General features: G+C 37.5%; 1 protein-coding gene across 4 annotated transcripts in view; it reads left to right on the top strand.

Moving 5' to 3' along the window:
• Positions 1–22,157, top strand: part of BANK1 (B cell scaffold protein with ankyrin repeats 1) — a 144,094-nt gene that overhangs the window by 56,631 nt on the left and 65,306 nt on the right. For all 4 annotated transcript variants that reach the window (XR_010083531.1, XR_010083529.1, XR_010083530.1 and 1 more), the window contains exon 8: positions 2,063–2,259. Coding sequence is in view for 1 of the 4 variants with exons in the window: in XM_063423158.1 (XP_063279228.1) it covers positions 2,063–2,259 (197 nt within the window). In the remaining 3 variants the exon portion in view is untranslated. The remainder of the gene's footprint in view (positions 1–2,062; positions 2,260–22,157) is intronic.

The raw sequence follows: 22,157 nt of genomic DNA, 5'->3' as shown, positions 1-22,157 counted from the left end.
AAAGTTTGTTAAAGACTGGCAGCTAAGAGATTTCCAAAAGGTGTCGTAACCTTTTCAGCACACTCTGGGCTGAAAATGTGCTGGCTAACCTGTAGGACAACTGATGACAGGGATACAAAATAAAACTCAAGAAAGATAGAAGACACTGTGTCAATTCCTGAGCTGCAGTCCTGGATACAGATACAGATACAGATACATGTGAAAACGGACTGTCTGGAGTTGAAGGGACGATGAAGTTATTGCAAAAACAGGCAGGTTGAACACTAAGAAATTACCAGGACTAACTGGCATTCTTTAGGAACTCTGCGGAAATTTTAAAGTAGAATGTCTGAGTTTCTAAAAATACAATATTTCATTTCTTTAGTACTAGGAGGTGTGACCAAACCAGTTAGAGTTGATGGCAAAACCCAGTTTCTCAAGCAACCTTGTGACCTAGAAGGAGGTTAACATGTTATCTCTATGGGAAATCTAATAAAAGTGTTAATAAAATAAGTCTTTCATAGTGTGAAATCTGGCTTTATGAGTTTCTTGTAGGTTTTTTTAAGAGTCAGTAAACCTGGTTAAGTCAATAACTGACTGGGTATGGATGAATAACTGACCAAAATCAGAGGCAGGCTTTTTGGCTAGTGATACAAAGTGTTCGGGGTAATAAGGAAAAAAGCTAATGGGGTGCGGGGAATGAGACATTTAATAATTATGCTGTAAAATGTCAGATGATACTCATTACAGGAAAAATGAAAGTGGTGCAAGTGAAAAAAAGCAGTCCTATGGTATCCAAAATGAGAGGATTTGAGCAGGCTATTAGTGCTGAGGAATAAGACCTTGCAGTTCCCTGATAACATCGACTTGTTGCTAGGCAGCAGATCAAAAAGCTAATGAAATACTAGGAATTATTAGAAAAGGAATTGAGGACAAAACAGAACATAATTATGACAATGTATGAATTACATGGCTCACCCCAAAGTTGAGTATCATATGCAGCTCTTCTCCTGTCATCTCAAAATAGTTATAGTAAAGCTGGAGAAGACTGAGGAGAGAGCAGTGTGTGTGGTGGAGTTGGTTCTCTACAGGACCCAACTGACTAGACTGGAGCTCTTCAAGAAAGAAATTATGGGAAAGAGTAAATCACTGGAATTCCATAGAGGGCAGACAGTGATGGAGAATAAGATAAATTAGGGACTCTCACTTGAACCCTGAGAGCCAGACTCAAAGCAAACTAGAGGAACTTTCCTTCATGCACTCGGGTAGGAAAGACCCTCAGGGTGCAAAAAGTTGATGGTGCCTGGGGCAGGCTGGATGCATGCCTGGAGAAGAGATACACTGCATGCTGATTTATAGACCAGTTGGTACACAGCAAACCACAAGTAATCAGAAAGTGGAGTATGAATGCAGAGAGAAGTATTTTTTATGCTCAAACTCTTTTTCTTTGTTGTTGCTTGTTTGGTTGTTATTGTATGTAACTTGTAGTGTAACTAGAGTTAAAATACAGGAAGATGCCGAATGTCCCAGTTCTCCAGTGTAAAAATGGTTTTTGATAGAAATTGATATCATATTAATTTTAGATTAATCCTAAAAACTTTTGTCTAATACATTCATCTTTAAATTCTCTGTTTTTTCGTTACAGGGATAAGCAAATTTTTCCAAGTGCCTGGTAGTCCTGTGAATTTTCAGAAGTTATTTTTAATATCAAAACATAACATCATAAACCTGTAAAAATTTCCCACTCAAAAACATTCTATCTAAGCAAAACTGTGTCTTGGATGTAGAATTTTCTGCCCTTTGTAAGAAAGCTTATTTCTCAATGTAACTGAAGCACTTTAAAATCCCTCTGTCAGGATAAAAATGAGATTTCTCAGTTACACCAAAGGCTCCTTTATTTATATATATATAGAGAGGTGCTGTAAAACTGTTAATTGAAAAAATAATTCTTTGGATGTTAATTCAATATTGGGAGTTTGATAACTTTGACTCCACAACACTAATATTCAAAAGAGGTTTATAGAAGAAGGTGTTCTATAAAAGCAGAATTTTTGTTTCTTAAGCCTTTGTTTCCATTATACAGATAATCATTTGGAAGAATTTCCTACCCTACTTCACTGTGCAGCCAGATTTGGCTTGAAGAACCTTGCAACGTTTCTACTCAGTTGTTCTGAGGCCACACGGGCTTGCGAAATAACCAATAAATATGGAGACAATCCAGAAAGTATTGCGAAGAAGCACGGGCACAAGGAATTAAGAAAATTAATCAATGAATTGTCAGTAAGTCCATGTTCTTTCCATATGTCATCTACAACCAAGGGGCTGAGATGTTGTGCCACTGAGAACCCATAGTATCACTTCTTGTAAAGACTAATATGTTGTAGTTCCTCTGTCTGAAAATACTGTTGTACTCTTGTCTCAGAAAGAGGGGTCAAAATGGGCTACAGCCACTTTCTTTGTGCACTGACATTTAAAATCAGAGCTTTTGCACAGCTCAAATTTTAGGCATGTAATGGAAAGGAGAACAGTGAGCCAGAAGTACCTTATGTGGCCTGGTTAGATTGGTGCTTTCAGCACCCCAACAATGGTATATTGTAGGTAGTCTAGACCAGATGTCTAGAGTAGGAGATAAAGACTTCTTTAAAGGTCACTTTGGAAGGGACAATGAACTCTCTTATCACTGCCATTCTTCACCATTCAAAAAAGAGTTGTTTCCCTGCCTTCCTTGTTCATGCCACTGTGAAGGAAGGGTAAATTTTATCACCTTTAGATGGAGTAAATCTTTCTTCAGCTGGGTATGCAGGAGGGGTTTGGGACAATAGTTGGCTTTCCACGTGAAATGTAATAGTAAAATAAGGGTCTCTGTATAGTTATACCACGTAAATTATTGCAAATAAAACCTAACAGAATTGCAGTAAAAAGTAATGTACTATTTGAGAGCTTTAACCTATTTCAACTTTTTGTGCTTATTGTAATATGTACAGATATGATAATTCTACAGTTTTTGATACTGCAATTGAGATTAAATTTAACTCAAGGAAATATGTTCCCCTTTACCATACAGCATAAAGCTGTTCATAAAACCATGTTGCCTTCCTGGATCAGCATGTTAGCAATTCCACATTTAACAATTTCTGACTGCTCTGGTTGCCTCGCAGTCATCTTTGCACTGGTCAGAAACCTCCTGCCAGTAGCAGTCAGGCTACTGACTGTAAGGTCAGGCTTTTCAGTTCTTGGAGTTTAGCAGTTTGGCTTGAAAAGAATGGAACTCTATTCCCTAACCTCCCTAGCTGTGTATCTGACTAGGTGCTGTCTTTGTATGGTCAGATACTCCCAGTAAAATTGTGTGTAAAGGATTGGTAAGAACAGGCAGAATAATGTGATACCTAACTCTTGATGAAATACCTTGATTTCTTTTCTAAGATGGTCATATGAGCTGAAGGATTAAAACATGGATGAAAAACTGTTTTGGAAGCATGGTTTCCATTGATAAATTTTCATTTTGAATGAAAATTATTAATTCCATAGGACATTTATTTTTTACACTAGTGTAGAAACTCAATTTCTGATGTGTCTTTGTTGTACATTCCACATGGAACTGGAAGCTTCAGAAAATAAATGGGTAATTTTGGTTTTATCCTGATGCACTCATACTTTGATTTGGGGCTTCTTCAGGGGAAGACAAGAATGCATGGTAAAGGCAGACTAAGCTGATACATTGAGAGATTACATTGTGATTTTACAGTCTTTTCACATTTTAATAGACTTTGCCACTGATGGAAGGCAGTGCTTGTGAGGGTGATTTATTTCACTCTAAAAAGCATTTAAAGTGTGTGCATACCTCTGGTTAGCTTTTTTTTATTAATAAGATTATTAATTGTCCTAATAAAATATAAATTTGTCAGTCTAAAACATGTATTTAAAATGGCAGCTGAGCTCACCCATGCAATTTTTCATTAAAACGCTTCTCTCATGGTACATAGCTACTATTGTTTGCATGTAAACAGTTAACAATAATTGTTCTCTGCTTTCCCAAGCATGAATACTTATACCAGTATTGAAGTAAAAATTACTCTAAGGACACTGTAACTATGTGTAGTCCGGATAGGACATGCAGTTGTACCACCCGTTTTCAGTTGATTCAAATGGTGGGGCTTACTAATGCAACACAAGTAAAAATCTGAGTGTGCTTCAGGTCTGCCAAATGTAATATGATATTATACAAATGTTAGCTTCAACCACTAGAAGAAAAATGGCTTATTTGTGTCCCCTGTAATAGTGCACTTAAGCACAAAAACACTTACCGTATGTCTGTAATTGATGGGAATGTGGAAAAGAAATATTTGCATGGCTCTGAGCCAAGAAGAATTTAGTTTAACCATATTCTTGGAACTTCCCATTACAGCTGTAGTGTTGACATTACTTATTGTTACAATAGAAGTACTTTTGCATTTGGCATACCTCTCACTGTTTTAAAAGTGTTCCTTGTGTTTGGTTGTTCCTTTAAGGAATAGCCCCAAAATACACATAGTAAATCATTGCTTCTCTCTAAAAGAGCAGTAGGGTTCCAGAAAAATGAATGCATTAAAACATACATTTGATTTTTCCAAAATCCTGCAAAGTGTCTTTCATTTGCTGGAGAAAAACAAAAAAATCCCAAAATTGTCATTTTGAGCTGGAGAATTCTTAGGGGAGTAAGAATTCCCTGAGATGATTAGAGAGATAGAGCATCAAAAGATGAAGTAGCAACAACTCCGCAGAAGAAACAGTAGCTACTGTTTCTACCTTCAAGCCCAGAGGGCTGTGCAGGGCTGTACAGCCCTTTTTGGAGTCTGCTGAGCAGATCAATGCTCAGGGCTTTTAGCTGCTGCTGCTTTCTTGGTAAGGCCCTCCTGCTTTCCTGTACCGCAGGCTTAGTGGGAAGGTGCTCGGGGCTCTGTTGGCAAAGGTGAGCCATGGGAGCTCACTGGCTTTCACACGGGGTCTTCTGAATGGCACAAGTGCCCTGTCCTTGTTTAGAGGGAAAACCTCTTTCTGCAGCTGGACACTGACAGGGTCGATGTGGGGAGTGTTACAGCCACAGAAGAGAGATCTGGAGTGCCTGGTGGTACTGGGAAATATGCTGGGAGCTAATTTCGTGATGTGTCAAAGCAGAGCACAAGGGAAGGATCCCACATCAGGAGGCATCTCCTCAGCTGTATGAACACAGACAGAAATTTTTCTGCTTTTAGTACCAGTGTTAAGTGCAGTGCAGGGTCATTAAAGGCTAAAACCTCACACCCATTAGGGTCCTGTATATATCTGTGTTTCTGCCATGGTAGTGTTTGCCTTCTCTGTCAGAATTCCTGCATTTCAGACGCTCCTTGAAAATGTCTGCTCTGGTGAGGGAAGAGTGCAATACTTGAATGAGTTGTATTAAAGGTAATAAACTGATGAAACTGCCTGAAAGAGTCTTCAGTGGGCATTATAATGAAACTCAGTTTCAAATGTGCCAACAGTTTTTTAAGCAAATGGTATTTTTTGTGTTTTTACACAAAGCCACCTCAATGGGCATTCATTTCTAATTTCTGCAGGTTTCATTATAGTTCAGATAAGAGTAATTCCCTCTTCTGTACTATAGAAGAGGGACATCACTTAACATATGACAGTAACATCCTGAATTGTTAGTCTTTTGATTTTTATTCCTTTATACCTTCAAGCATTTGAATGTTTTCCACAATTGCTTATCAGCTGAATTGCTTGAATCAATTTAAAACTGGTAAGAGACATTTGGTAGGAATACTGGCAGGAGTCCTTGTATTTGAGCCCTTGGAGCTCAGTTGATCCAGCTGATGGCTCAAATGCCAGTAGGAAATGCTTTCCATTAGTCACAGGTCAAAACATATCTGCAGTCAGTTATTTCAGTACCTGTGACAGGGAATACCTTGCTAAGTGACAGTAGTTTTCTGGGATCAGGGCTGTATTTCAGATGTTTGCTTTCTGCGTATGCTCTGTCTCTGAAAGCTGCTTTGGCACGAGCTTGTTCTTCTTGCCACCAGCTGTGGCTTTCTAAATCTATGTAAAAATTCTACCTCCAGATTATAAAGAAATAACTAAAATTATGTTCTTATCCAACACACAAAGGAAGACTTTAAAAACAGTGTGTAGAAATCTTCTCTCATCTAGGTGAGTAAGGAGGGGAGTATGTCCAATATGTGACCTGACCATTTAAAATTGGAGGTCTGTCTTGGGTTGAAAAATGTAACCAAAAATGTGTATTCTATTTTCATCTGTTGAAACCTGTTGGGAGATATTGTTCTTCTCTCCTCCTGCACCCATCCTACTCCTCCACCCATCCTACTCCAAGGGATATCACCTGTGAATGGGCCATTTAAGGCCTCTAACATGACTGACAACATTGCTTCATTCCATTGTGAGATGTTTCACCCAGTGGGAGGAGCCAAAGCCTTTCCATGAGCATAAAACCTGCAATCCCAAACACTAATGCAGGTGGTTTTCCACTGAATCCTTGGAGGAAGATGGGATCCATCTTGCCAGCACTGGACCCTTTTTATTTTTCTACAGAATCATCACTACTTCACAGACCAACATCTGTTACTCCAGGAGGACTTATTTGGACTGCTTCCAACCCTGACAAAAGGGTGTCAGATTGTGTCTCTGACTCTGCCAGGGTTTGCTAGGATTTTTGTTTGTTTGCTTGTTTGTTTTTTGTACTATTGTATTTGTTTGTTGTTTTTTTTTATTCCTAGTAAACAAACATTATTCCTATTCCCATATTTTTGCCTGAAAGCTCCTAATTGCAAAATTGTAATAATTTTGAGGGAGGGGCATACATTTTCCATGCCAAGGGAAACTCCAGTTTTCCCTGACAGATATCTGTCTTTCCAAACCAAGACAAGGTCATGCTGGTAGCCAGTTTAGGCTTTTGTGCTTTGGCATGGGCATAATTCTTTGTTCCAGCTCTTTGAGTTTCTAATTTCTCCTCTCTTTTAATAAGAGCTGTGTAGCTGAATGTGTCATAGCCAGGAAGATTACTGTGTTCCACTGTAGTATACATGATAGGTTCAAAAAAAGCACAATTCAGAAAATGTTTTATTGGTAGGTTAATGTAAATACTTTCTGATTGCTGGCTTCAGCTTTTACAGCAGATTCCTAGGGGTGGCATGAACATTATTTAGGTATAAAAATTGAAACATCATTTCGTATTGTCACCACACATTTCAGACAGCACAAATTAAATTTCATTTTAAAAATACCTTCTGACATCTCTGAATTGGTTACCAGAAGGCTAAGGCAGAAAAGGCAGGTTAATTGAACTTTTTTTAACCTGCCCTGTCGCCAGGTCTGTCACAATCTGCAGCAGAACAGGAGACTGATAGAGGAATCTTCTTCCTCTGCCACTAGCAAACCTCTGTCTGGATTTCTTGTTTAACTTAATTTTTTGTCTGCCTTCTTGAGGCATCCTTTAGGCAGCTATTAAAAATATAACAGGTATTTAATTCTGTACTTCTTGGTGGAAGTTCCTTTAGAACAGCATAGATTGAGATTACCCTGCATGGCTGTTCAGAAGAAACTTGTTTTCTTTCCAGAGTTATAGCAATTCCAACTCTTCTGAGGTACATCCTGCAAAGTCCAGACCCTCAGTAACTGAGTTCCCTGCAGTTAGAAGTTCCCTCAGTAGCAGAGAGAAACACTATCTTACAACTGGTCACAGTTTTTTCTCAGAGCCTGCTTTATGGAAGATATATGTTTTAGATAGCAGGAGAGGGGGAAAAGAAATTTTTCCTCCTGAAATGCCAAGCTGTGTTTTTATAAATTATAGCAAACTTAAAGGATGGGCAGAAATGTAGCTTGAGAAGTAATTCATCATTGTACACCTCGCCCCTTTCATCTCTTACTTTGAAGTGCATGGTTGAACCAGAATACAGAATCTCTTGAAGTATCTCCAGCTTGATGAAATAAAAGACAGTCTACAAAAACAGGGTATTGTGGAAATTGAGGCTACTTTTTGTCTCAGTTATTTCATGTGAAAAGAATCTTACTTGGCTTTGTAGCTACTATTGCCAAATGACAGAAAATCCTTAGACTGCAGGAATCCCTTCAACAAGAATTCTCATAATTTTCTAGGGAGTTCTAGAAGCTCATCAGGAATCACTGTTTTCCAAACACAGTGGTATTATTGTGCTGTTTATTTTTAGCTTTATTTTCCTGTAAAAGGCTACATAATGTGGCAGAGCTCCTCGGCAAGAAACAGATTTTTACATCCATTTGCAACATCTTCCTGAGCTATTAATTTTCTGTTGAGGAAGGAGCACATGTAGAAAGATGAGCAATCTTAAATGAATCTGATTGCTGTCAATATTTTTTAATTACTTCAAATGCTATTGCAATATTGCACTGGCCCATAGCTTACTGCTTTCAAATATCTGGTAGAGGTAGACTATATGACAGAGAAGAGGATGTCTGGTTTCTGAAACTCCTAATCCAATCCAATTCTGAAACTCCTATCAGTGAGTCATTGGTGAAGCCTGCTGACATGATATTTTAGTGCTCAGAAATGCCAGTTATATACATTCTTTGGTACACTGGAAGTTACCTAGCTGAAATGAATAACTGTCTGGCTGTATTCTTTGATACTCTGTAGTGAGTGGATATTCACAAATCAAATTCTTCAAGAGAGGCTTCCTATTATCAGGTCTTGGTATTTTATGTTTAGGACTTGGTTTAGGGAATTTATTTTACTAAGTGACAAGATTTCTCTCTTTTCTTTTTCATGTGTTCTCAGGGGGATGTGCTCCCTGGAATAAAAACTTGCTAGCATATCTGCCTTTTGAGGTCAGGCAATTTATGCTTTAGTGAAGAGATACGGTACAGACTAAGCAATAGAAAATTTTGGCTTCAAGGAGGAAAGGCTAGATTTTTCATTTTGAAAAACCAGCCATTACACTACTACACACATTTTTTGAAGTTTCTATATTGACTTTTATTCAGGCCAGAACCTTGCATCTTAACTGTGATTACATCTTCTGTCAATAACTGTGCAATTGAGTGCAAGCTTCTTGCAAAAAGAATGGTAAGTGGAACTGCAGATTTGGAAACCTTACTTTTGTGTAAGATGCCTATTGAAATTTGTGTGTAATTTAGAATGAATGAGAATGGTTTTTTCCAAAGAATTGTCTGGTATTTTGTCTCATCCTTTGATATTCTGTAACTATGGCAGTGACACAGTAGAAGTCAGTTATTTGCAATTCCCTATTTGTAAAAGCTTTTACAATTTTTAATGGAAACTTGAATACTAATGGAATTTCACGCAAAATGCTTGTGACTTTGAAGCAGGGAAAATGCAAAAGGATTCTGTGATGATACCTCAGATCTTAAATGTAATTAGGATTGTAAAAGCTAAAATATGGATTTTCATAGGTTTTTCTGACTTTTTGTTAGTGTGACATTAGCAAATATACATGGTTAAGGGACCATTTGGGAAGGTGGGATGGGGAGTATCCCATTTCTCACAAGTACTCTGTAGGCTGAAAAGAACCATTCTTATCATTTACCTGCATTATTAAGCTCTGAATTTGTTTGAACATTTAAAAAACACTTGGCTAAGCTCTTTATGTTAATGAAAAAATGCGAGTGCAATTTTTTATAGGAGAGAAAAATAAGTCACCATGTTATGTTGTTGTAGAAACCAATGGCATGCCTGTGTCAAACTTCGCCTCTGCATCTACAAATACATGTGTATATGAATAAGTTGAAGTAGATAAAGACTCTGCACTAGCTTGAGGATGTGTTAGAAAATGAGCTGCTTCTGCCTGATCGCTGTAGTGGAAAGTGACCAAATTGGACATGAAATTCTGTTGTGTATAAGGTGTCATTTTTCTATTAATCTTGTTTAGAAACTGCTGAAGCTAGAAGCATAGGAAGCTTGTAAAGGGCTAGGGATTTTTATGGATGTTGAGAACTTTTAGTCACTATGTAGTGTGTTTTCATCATGAGGGCATGAGTCCTCTACCCAAGTTACAAACCAGTTGCATGAAGTTAAGCAAGAAATTTTCCTGAGAGAAAACCCCACAGTTTTCCATTTTAATAAATGTTCCTATCACCTTTCAATCAACCTTCCTGCACTGATGATATCACTAACTGTGATTATTAGGTGTGGAGGTTTTCTTCCTTAAATACAGACATTTCAGAAGCCCTTACAATGCAAAGAAAAAAGTGAAGTCTTATAAAATTTTCTGCTAGCCAGTTTACTGCAGAAGGAAGGATTGCTGGGGCATTTCAATAGAAAGTCTAGAAGCAAGTTTTAGGTCTTGCCTCTGTCAGTTGAAGAAATTTGAAGGTATATGTGTGGCTGTCAAGAAGCAGGTTTGCCTTTACATAGCATGTGCTGCCAGCCTGATTATCTGGGATATGCCCTTTGGCTGCCTCCCAGCGATCTGTGAGAAATCAAACATTGTTGTATCTTAAAAGTTGTTGAGCACAAAGAAAGATAGCCTATCAGCAGTGTCTTTCACCAGCCCCTCAGAAGGGAAAAACCAGATTTATTTTTTTTTAATACACATAAAGAAAGACCACCACAGAGAAAAAAGCCACTTTTAAAGCTCTTTCAGTTTTGTGGGGGAAAGTAAAGGAAGAGTAGGAGAGATAAGAAGCTGTTAAAATTATTTTGGTAATTATAATCTACAAGCCGAAACTACCTACATTTTGAGTGACATTGTAAGGTCTGAGAGAAGAGTTTTGATCTAGGAGTCCTAAGAAAAATTAGGTGGAGAAGCAAGAATTAATGAGTAAGGTTAGGTAAGAGGCTTGCTGAGTCCTTAGCAATCTGAAGTTTCAGTGATCTGCATAGATCTAATAGTGAGTTACCAGGCTTTGCTACAGCTGTAATTTATTGCTTAATTAGAAAAAATTGTCTTTAGGCTCCACATCAATAGGATGACCATTAGGAAGAGTCATTTGTCAAAGCTACCAAGCCCATTATATGGAAACTACTTAAGAAAATCCATTTCTGCCCTGCGTAGTGTTGGTTTCGTTTAACACAGCCCTCCAAGGTCTCAATTTATAATTCTGTCTGAGGACCCTGCACAGAAGGCACACTCTTTATTTTGCCTTCGATTCTTTCTGTCCCCATATGTTTTATAATAAATTATTTTGTATTTCATTGCCAGAACTATAGAGTGTCTAGTAATAATCATTTTCTTTTTGTCTCTTTGATGAGAGCTTAAAAATATTTCTGAGTTCCCACACTCTATCAAACTCAAAAGAACATGCAGCAATTGACATAAAGATGTCTGCTTTTTGGGCAGAACACCGATGTAATGCTAAGATTCGTTTATGATATATGTTAAATAATCATCACAATCACTGCAGTTGAAATTTATGCTGCGTATGTAGCAGACATGGGCAGACCTCCTCAAACCCACAAGCCACATGCCAGAATCTTCATCTTCACACGTCAGAGATTTGGGAGCTGTTCTTGGTCAGTTGTTGAAGGCTCCCCACACCCCTCACTGTGAATATGAGGCACATAACTGGATCTTAGTACTCTGTGATGATGCCAGCCTTCAGAACCATGTTGGTGTCATTTTACTTGCCCTTGAGACTTCAGACTATTTTGCTGCTCCTGTATAGCCTTGGGACATGATCTGGGGGCCATCCTTGAAATACTAGAGAACTGCTTAGGACCTGCAGTTGGCCACCTGTGGCCTTTTGAATTCCAAATAAGTTCATCTGCTGTTAATAAATACAACTTTCTAAGAAGCCGAAAAATAAAAGTAGGTGGAGATGACTCCCGCCATAGGGAAGACACTAGCAAGCCCCCCTTGGGCTACTGAGAAAAACAGAAAAGAGGATCTGTGCCACCATGGAAGTAATAGAGTAAGTTTGACTCCTAACTGGATCACTCAATCAAAATTTCAAAGATCCTTTTTGATTAGATGTATTTTTTAAAAATGCTGCCATTTGATAACCTGTACTGTCTTACATAAATAGGCCAAAGGACTGAACAGAAGTTTCCATGGAGAATTTATGTGACTGCAAGGTGCTTTCCAAATTATTCAAGGTCTTATGTTGCAAGGAAAAGAGGTTTAAAGGTGACAAAATCTAGTACAGATATATAGATCTGCGGTCAATTCTGGCCACTGTGTCCTAGGGACACCTGTCATTACTGACAACAAAATCAGTGAAGTTTTAACTGTAAAAGCTAGTGAATTTTATATAATTCTTTCTTCTTTTCATAACAGTTAAACAAGACAGACCCAGGTGCAAGGCTGAGTTATCATGCACATACAGAACAAGAAAAAAACCCTTCTTCTGGAAAATCCAGAACACATAATTTCAGAATTTTGAAATCTGTCATAATTGGTGAGAACTGTTCATATAATTTTGTCTAGATTATTAATTAAAGACTAGCCATTTCATTTTTAACTTCTTTTTCTTTTGTGCATATTAAATACATCCGTGTAATGCAGAGAGAAAGATTACATTTCCTAGTAGGTTTTTAGTAAATAAAACAACAAAGAAGCAAGTTTGCATGTACAGTACATTTGAACTGCATTGTGTTCATTACAATTCAGTTAACACTGAAATGTTAATTGAATACTTCTTATTTGTTTAGATAGTAACTGTAGATTAATCCACAGATTTCTCTGATTGGGGTAAGTTTTGTGTTAGATTGGTATACAGATTGCTGTAAGGGTCTTATCAGTATTGACTCTATTGGTACGACACCAAGCTCATAACATGACAGTATAGAGCATAGAAATGTGGTTTAGAATGGTCCCTGAGTGAGTTTGAGAGTAAATATTTCCATGGTTATTGATGTCTTCAATTTTTGATCTCAGCATTGAGAGGAAATATATATGAATATCCGTATATCTAAATCTGTGTCAATAGTGTGATTTAACAAAGTTATTCTAGTCTTCGGCTCATAACATTTGCAATTCTGTTTTTAGTAAAACTCTTAGTAATTCTAAAGATGTTCTTCATTCTATCCTTCCTTTGGGTATTCCTTTGGATATAATATTCACGTATCAGTGTAGCTTATATGTAAAAGTACATGCTGATCTTTTCTAGAGCTCAGATATATTAAACTTTATACATTAAAATGTGATGTTATACATTACAGCTAAAATTATGTCAAATTACAAAAATCTGCTAGTGTTTGTCATCCTGTGCATCAGAGATTAATTGCTGAACTGTATAATAAATTATTATCCTGTCTCTTTTAAGCATTGCACGCTCAGAATATGCTAATTTTTTTCAAGACTAAAGTTAGAAGTTTATTTGGTAAATATACAAATTAGACAGATTAGATGCCCTCTGTTCCTGTCACCTTTAATTGTCTGCAGAAATGACTGGAAATCTAAGTTCAGAAACCCCAGCAAAATTGTTGCCCCTCACCCATTAAGATCATATATTATGTCTGGGTAGAGAAGAAGGGTAGAAAAAATTATTTGAGTCACAAACTTAACATGTGTTATTCCACAATTATGCTGTCTGCAGCTACTGACAGAGTGAATGTCAAAGCAGTGCCTTCCTGTGTATTTGCAAGCCTCTGAGTCTGGATCTGCCTCTCTGTTATTCCCATCTCAGCTAATCTCTGAAACAGGGCAGAGCCATGAGGATCTAAGGTACCTGCCTCAATAAAAAGTCATATTCTCTTTGGGCTTTTAAATCTATTTCTCATTATAATCATATTTTTTGATATGCTGCAGATTTGGAGTGAGATGCAGTTTCATTGTATGTTTTCCCCATTAACACTAGGATAGTATTTATTTTAACATCATCCATAAGAACTTTATTCTACAAAAAACAAAACAAAACAACAACAACACTAAATAAAAGTGTTGTGCAACTTTCGAATAGCATTTGCAGGAACATAAAATTCTGTCTCTTTTGTGATGGTGGATCCTTTTTCCCCTTTTCAGTCTGTACGTGATGATTAGATGTTATGGCTGAGTGAGGTTGGTTAGTTTGAGATGGAAGAGACCTAAATATTGTCCAGGAAAAAAAGTCTTTATGCTCTGGGAGAAGCCTTTAATACATATAATTCTGTGTAGCATGATATTTCATTGAGAACCCAAATATGTGAAAAAGTTAAATTTTTCCTTGGAGGAACTCTTGAAGACACTTTTTTTTTTTTGTCAGTCCCCTTCTTCTGTCCTTTTACAATTACTTTAACTTCATGCACTGGAAGCTGATAAAAAGATTGTTGATGTGTCAGGCATCATTAAATCAGCCTCTGTTTCAGCCTAGTCTTGCACTGTGCTTTGCACTCTGGTAGACTTATTCACTCTTTGAGACTACTCAGCAGATGGAGTATTAGACCTCTAAACCATCACAGGTACAATGGATGCCACTCGAACATTGGAATGGAGGAGATCTCCTTCAAGAAAGTCCTTCAGAACTTCTTCAGAAAAAACTTATTTCCCTAACCCTTTTATATGAAAAGGGCTGGAGTAAGTAAAAAAAAAAAAAATGAAAACAAAGGAATGATTTGGTCAGAGTCCTAAGATTATTTGCAAAGGATAGGATAGTGCTGAGCAGAAGGCAAATGTACATGTGACACTAATCCGTGGGCTGTGCCAGGACCCACAGGAGAGGGGGGATTGCAGAAATCGAATCTCATTTCTATGCTATGAACCAATTCTATTTCACAGAAGTTATGTATGTAAAATTTAGATTGGTAATTCATAATTTTGTTTGTTTTGTCTTCCCCACACCAATATTTCTGATACTTTATCTGTTAATGGAATAGTGAGAGATTTGTGAGCATCTACCTGGTTCTTTATAATTTTGGCAAGTGACTGTTTGCCTGTGAGCTTATGTTCTTTGGGCTGAGCAAGTAGATTATTCTGTCCCAGGAGACTTGGTAGATAATCAAACCTGCAGCTGAATACAAAGTTATCAAAGTAACCGAGTAATTTTTTTGTTAGACCTGGTTTCTATTTTCATTGTAAACCATTGTCTTGACTATTTTAAATATCTATTCAGTTTATCAATTTATTTGCAACTACTGCATTTTGCTATGACTCTGTTCCATAGTTGCAAGCTCACAATAAGTTTGCGGTACTTCAGATGCTTTCACTGTCATTTCTTCTTTGTCACGTCTTGCCTCAGTCAAAATTATGTTAATTTTTCTCTTGATCAAGGTAGTGCAACACTTATTAAGAAATGAGTGATCACCTTTGGGGCTGTTAGATTTTATTTTCTACACAAAATTAATGAGAGGATGTTTTCTAGGATTTGAGAAAAATAAAGGGAGTAGAAATCTGGAACTTACGTATGCATAGATTTTTTATGTATATGAGTTTTTTGTTATTTCTACATAAATTATATACACTAATAAAATGATGGTGTTTGTATAATGATGGTGATTGTGCTGTTGTATTGATTATGTATGACATGGATATCTTAAGAAGGTGTAAAGCTATTTTCATCTACTGTTAGTTTTCTCTGACTTATAAAAGCTGACTGGTGGAACTGGAACATGACAGGGCTGTTGTTCAGCCTTACATGTTCTTATTCCACACAGAGAAATGTGTTGCACCTTCCCATCAGAAGAGTCTCATTTAGTTTGAGATATGGGTCCTGACTTCTCTCTTCCCCTTTGTAGCTCCACTTAATGTCTTCAGTGGGGTTCACAATACATCTAAATGATAATACCCTTGGAAAGTACCCCTGAAATAGCTTCTAGGTCTGGGAAAAAAAGCATCAAATCTGCCCTTTTGAAATGATGGGTTACCCTGTCTGATACTGCTTGTATTGCTTCTCAGGATACAAAAAGAAGAAAAGAAAAAATGGCTGGGGCAGAGGCTGGAGCATAGCTTCACCTGACATTTTCTGTGATAGCAAGCCACAGTGATCTGCTCCAAGAACAGCTATATTTCTGTCTGTTTGCCACACTTCAAGGAATATCAAGGCAGCTGGGGATTTGATGTTCAGGTCACAGAGACCTGATAGTTTTTTGAACACAGGGCACTTGAGCTAGGCAGTTACCTAATTGCATGGTAATGCAAGTTAGAACATTATTTCTGAAGAGAAGGAATCTGTTTGTATGACACATGCCATGTTTTTCTGGCTGTGGAGAGGAAAGCAGACAATGCTCTGGAAAAACAATGTAGCTAGCTTAGAAAAGGAGAGAGAGGAAAAAAAAGGAGGAGTTCTGCAGTTAATGATGGACAAAGAGGGATAAGAGCATTTTATTCTGGTGTTGTATGCTTGTGTGGGTGTTGTCAAAAATTTTTCAACTAAACACATTCTCCAAGTAAATCAATGTGTTTTTCCAGAAAATTGCTGGAAAGGTTAACTAGCTTCATAGCAAAGGAGATATGACTGTTAAACTCAGAATTGAAATTCAAGTCTTTCTTTCTTGTGAGTTCATGGGGAAAGTAGCCTTCTTAACAGAAATTCTTGTTTCTTGGTGCAGACACACTTTTTTGATCGTACTGATCTTGAGTGAAATATGTTATTCTCTAAACAGCAAGCAGCAGCTGTTCTACATATAGACCTTATGATTAAACTTCTGTTTCTTCATATCCTCACTTAGCTAAATAAACGTAATATCCTCAAGAAATTACCCCTGGCATGCTGTAGTTGGCAGTGCAAGGTGTTCCTGTGTGTCAATGTGTACCCTGCGCATGTCCTTTAAAAAACACTTGAGCACTTACATGACAGCACAGAAAATTAATTTTATGCACCATAGCTAAATTTGAAGTGTTAAAAGCTGGCAAACAAGAAGATATTATTTGGCAATAAGTATGTTTTAGCTGCTTCCAAATCTTAATCCTGCTGTAAATCTAGTAGTAGATTGGTGATGGACAGCTAGAGATGAATGTAGCTAAAATTACTTACGTAAGACTCTGTTTGCAGATTAAATATATTCAAAAAGGATACTTGTGCAGGCGGGCTTAAATAAATGAAAAGTTTGAAACTTCTAAGTGTGGAGAACTGAGGAAGCAACAACTGTGTTTGCAGAATTAAAATTTATTTTGAAACTTAAGAAGTCTAGATAGACTTTTGCGTTTGTTTTGGTGTGTTTTGTCTGGTGCAATTTCTCTTTGTCCTTTTCCTTGCCAGAGTCTGTGGACATGTAAGTGGTTTAAGGACCTATAGAATTCTCATTCTATGAATTCCACTCTGTATTACAATGATAATTTGAAAACATTTTTTAGATTAATTAAGTCACAAAATTTGCAACTTTATTATGGGAACTGAGTAACTTCAGTGACAACTGAGCTGTTATCTCTTCGCTTACAATTAGATGATTCATTATACACTCTGTAATTTGCTATGTCTCTATCTAAAAGCAAAGAATAGCTAGATCTAGGTGATGAAAAACAGTGGCAATCTATATAGAAAATATCAGAAGGAAGTACTTCTGAACAAAATTAGTCCTGGAAACTATTTTGCATCTGGTGGAAACAGCATGACAGGGCTCCTCCTTGGTCTTTGTACTGCCGTAACTGATAAAATGTAGTAAGTAAAGAAGGGTTTGCGCTTTTTTTGGCTTCTGAGTCACGTCCAAAACTGAATTGCACATGTTACCTTGTCTCTTGTTTTCATAAGAAATTGTAGGCTGTTCTTCACAGAACTGGAGAAGTGGCTAGTGTGTTGTCAAGTATGCAGCGAGAAGGCAGGGTTTTTGAGAGGTCAGACTGCATATGAGGAGCTTGAGGAGAGGTTATCACTTTCCAATCTCCATACTACAAACTAGTTGTCTATAAGGTAAAAAGTAAGGCAAAGGAAAGGAGTTGCTTTCCCTGCCACTTTTTTTATTTGCCCCACCTCTCTTCCTTCTTAGGATGATTTTGAACGATCCAGAGAGCAGTAGATTATGCAAGTCTATTTCTGTGTTTGCAGTTCCCAAATCTTGCAGCATTATCAAGATGTTCTGATTGGGGCTTTCTAAATGGTGTTTACTGTAGCCGATGATTCAGTCACAGCTGTTTCAGTAACTGTTACTGTATCAGTTATATATTTCATACCAAACAGACAAATTAAGTTTGGCAGGGATTCGTGTGCTAGGAGCTCAGGATTTGTAACTGGTGCAGGAGCCCCTCTCTCTCTGGTGAAACTGCAGGATAAAGATGGAGTTTTGACTTCAAGGAAGCTTATGATTTTAATTTCTGATATTGTGGATCTGCCATGTCTCCTACCAATGGAGCAATGGAGGGAGGAGTCTCCCTGTCATTTTCCTGCTTCATTGTGAGGGGAGGAATGGTTTGCTATACATTTGGGCACAGCTGTCCAGACCAGGTTCTCTTATGTTTATAGCATACGCTCAGAAGATCGTTCTTGTCCAGGATCACAAGAAAAGGCCAGCATTCAAACACTGACAGAAATTTAAGACAACCTGCACATAGGCCGGCAGAATTTTTACCACCCTCTTTTGATGCCGATAAATTACATAAACAGATTTGTGATTTTTATACTGCAGCACTTTGGAAACTTAGACTAAAACTCGTTTACTGAGGATTTCAGAGTGATATCATGGAATTTGTTAGTATCGGAACTGCTGGGGCTTGTGCAGAACGTTCCTTCTGGCTCCATTTTTGCATGCTAGTATGTGTGTTTTTAATCCAGTAAGACCAGTGCCTATCTGAATTTGTTAATCTGATGTTTGCTAATTCATATTTGGGGGTTGGAATTCCCCACTCTTTTCTGGGTTACTCATTTCACGAACAGAGATGAGTCATATTCTTCTTGTGAGACTATTAACACTCTTGGCACTAGAAATGGAACTAAATCACACAGGAGGTTCTGCAGAATCTTATGATAAGAAGAATGCATACTAGTTGTCACTGATTCAATTGCTCGGGGAAATAGCTACATCAGTTAATGGTTCAGAATTGAGGAGGCTGAAAGAAAGAGAAGCTAGACAGGTGTGAATTTAAATGTAAATTATTGGGTTTTAGCCTAATGGTAAGAATTACTGGGTTTTAGTTGTGAACCCACAATAATTTTAACTAATATAGCACCATATTATGTCCAATCATTGGTAATGTGCTCTGACATTAGCGATGGTGATAATGTATTATCCTTACTCTTCATTATTCATCAAATTAATCCCTTGGATATTACTTTTAATTTCATTTCCCTTACTCCTGAAGTTAGTCTGTCTTTAGCCTATTGTGTGCAGGAAGTCTACCATTAGCAAATTTCACCAATTTCTCAGTTACAAAGAATTAGGTTTTGCTTTTCCAGAAAGGCCTATGTATTCGTAGAGAACTTCCTCTTTATAAGATACTTTTTTAAGGGAGCTGAAATGTTAGACATACAAACCTGCTACAGATATATGTCTGAAAACAAAAAAAACAGTATTTAGGAAGAAAAAAAAATACTGTAAATTTTTATGAAGTGTTTTGTGTTTTTCTCCACTTTAAAATTTTCTTCTCTGTGAGTGTTGCAGAAAATGATGCTGAAACATCAGAAATAGGTACTACTAGAGGCAAGCAGAGGAAGGCTTTCAGAGAGTGAAATATCCCGTTATGGAATCACCAGCATTATTTGTTATGGCACTTTCATGGCAGATTTTAGTAGTGACTCTCATTTACACCCATATAAGAGATTACAACCAAGGCAAACAGGCTGGTAAGGAGTGTTTTCTCTATAATGCCCTGTTATCTCTCTCTGCTGAATAACAATATTTAACAAAATGCCTTTCTCTGGATTCTTTAATAATTGCTAGTTGAGCACCTTCACTCCCAGGAGTTGCATATTAGTTCATTGGGGTTTTTTCCTATTTATTTATTTGTCTTAAGCTGTGAGCAAAACACTGCAGGGCTTCAATGAAGCCAATGCAAAGATGATGGTGACCTTGTAAGGAATAGAAGAGTTCTCAGAGAACATGAGGGTGCTCTAATTTTTAATTTACTTGGCATTTTTAAAAATACTCTTACTGATTCGGGCCTAGTTCCTTATTTGAGATTCTCTGTGTGCTTATACATTCTTAAAATGCTGTATTAGCTGTGATTTTGAAGATAGCTTCAGCTAAACATATTTGATGCTCACTGTCAAAAAATTGCTGAGGAGGAATCTGATTTCACAGGACATGATGATGTTTTCTAAGCAGGTGTTTCCAGATTTTACAACACTGGTGATCTCAGTTCTAGCAGCACAGTCTGAACTGGTCCAAATATGTTCAGATGGCTTATGTGTGTGGGAAGCAGTTTTGTCAGACTGTCTCAAGCATGTTTGTTTGAGAGATGTGTATGACAGCAGCTCAGTATTCATAGCTGAAATACATTTTAGAGCATAGATTTAATCTGATTTGATAGGTGGCAGAAGACATCTGTCATCTGTTGGTTTTTCTTCCCCTATCCCTATATTTTTTAAATAATAGGAAATGAGGGGAAAATTAATATTAAAGTGTTGTCATTTTACCTTTTAGCCTTAGTGAAGATTTTACAGAGCTTTGTTCAAATAATTTGTAATTATTTTCATTCTTATTTTGTTATCACTTATTGAAAAGAATTGTCTATTTTTGTGACTCAAGCATTGATTAATTCGATTCTAATTGTGGAACTAATGCCAGTAATACAGTTCTTTTCATTCCATCAGGCTAAAAGATTGCCATTTTCTGCATCCTTCCTTTTCTTGTTTTAGTAAAGAAGAGCACATTTCTTCAATTTTCAGTAGTAAAAGGATTTTGCAGAATCTTTCAACATTAGCGGGAGTTATTTCTTATTTGGAGATGAGGAAGTTCCTGACCTGAGTCAGAAGTTATCTGAATAATGAAGTGGTTTCCTCTAACCTCTGCAGAAGTTGCAATATGAAAAGAAAACTTTCATAATACTAATGTATATATGACAGAGCATTAGGGTGCAGCTAGAATCTTATGCTCTTTATCTGTGTCTCATCTCATTAAACTGGATCTACTTATACAGATATATCTAGGGTTTTATCACAAATATTCTGTATATATGGCTGAGTGGGTGGGCTTGTGTCATGTTTGCTCTGTATTGGTTACAGTACTGTAAATAGCCATGCACAGAGCTGGAGAGACAAGTTGTACTCCACTTTACTTCCTCTTGCTACAAGGATACCAGAAGATAAGGCTAGAGTCTCTGAAAAGAGCTTGCATTGGTGGCATTAGGCTCAGGTTTATAGGGATGAGAAGTTAAATATTCTCCAGTGTTTGGAATCAGATACTCTGTCGTTCAAAGCCGTGCATCCACTAGGCTACAACATGGTTCTCCTGAATCTTGGTGGAAACACTAAGGCAGAGATTTGTATTTGTGTGCTCTTGCACACCAGACTTGTGGGCTACTCAGTTTGGATGATGCATTGAGGATCTTGAGAACTGTGTAGGCAATCTTCCAGTTTACAGATGATGTGATTTTCCAGGAAACATATGCAATGTACCCCGAATGTGAAGGCAGAGACCTCACCCCCTCACTCAGTGGATATAAATCCCAGGCAATGCTCATGTAAGGCAGTAAATTAAAGGTTATGTTGTGGAGAGAATTTTTTTGGTAAGTCTGTACAACCTGAGTTCATATTTGAAGTTCAGAAGAGACAGAGTTCATAAAATAAATACCCTGCATTGTTTATTCATCTTGTAGTAATGCTGCTGTGCAAACCTTTCAGCTCTGGAGCTGGTGTGACCCCAAGGATTAATGCAATGTACTTCCTCCAATCTCAGTTGTGACTGACAGAAATAACTGTGCTAGAACAATGCTTCTCATAAGGCCTGCAGGTAGAAGGATGTGTTGCATAGGAGTGATTTAAAATGCGGAAAGCATCACAGTATTAACAAAAGTGGTTTTAGTATGATGTTGTAGGAGTGCAGCTCAATAGCAAGGTTCACTTTCACTGCACAGCACAATCATTTGAATAATGATTCAAAACTACCAAGGCACAAATGAAAGTTACTACACTACAAGTTAACGTGTGATACTGGTCACTTACCATTAATCTTCCATAGGTCTCTGTCTCTAGGACCAAACTCAAGAAGTGTCCCAGTTCAAAAGGAGATCATCACCATGCAGCCATGGCTGCCCAGCAGGGAGAGCTCAAGGAAGGCTCATTTGGGATAAACCCATTGCCTTGCAGTCGGAGTACATGCAGTGGGAAAGGTGTGCATGAGATTCCTTGTAACCCACAACTTCCTGTGCTCCTCGATAAATGATTCTTCTTCTGAAAAGTCACCTGTTATTCCTGTGTTACATGCATGG

This window comes from Prinia subflava, chromosome Z, assembly GCF_021018805.1.
Source record: "Prinia subflava isolate CZ2003 ecotype Zambia chromosome Z, Cam_Psub_1.2, whole genome shotgun sequence".
NCBI classification, from domain to species: Eukaryota; Metazoa; Chordata; class Aves; order Passeriformes; family Cisticolidae; genus Prinia; species Prinia subflava.
This window is presented reverse-complemented; position numbering and strand designations above follow the sequence as displayed.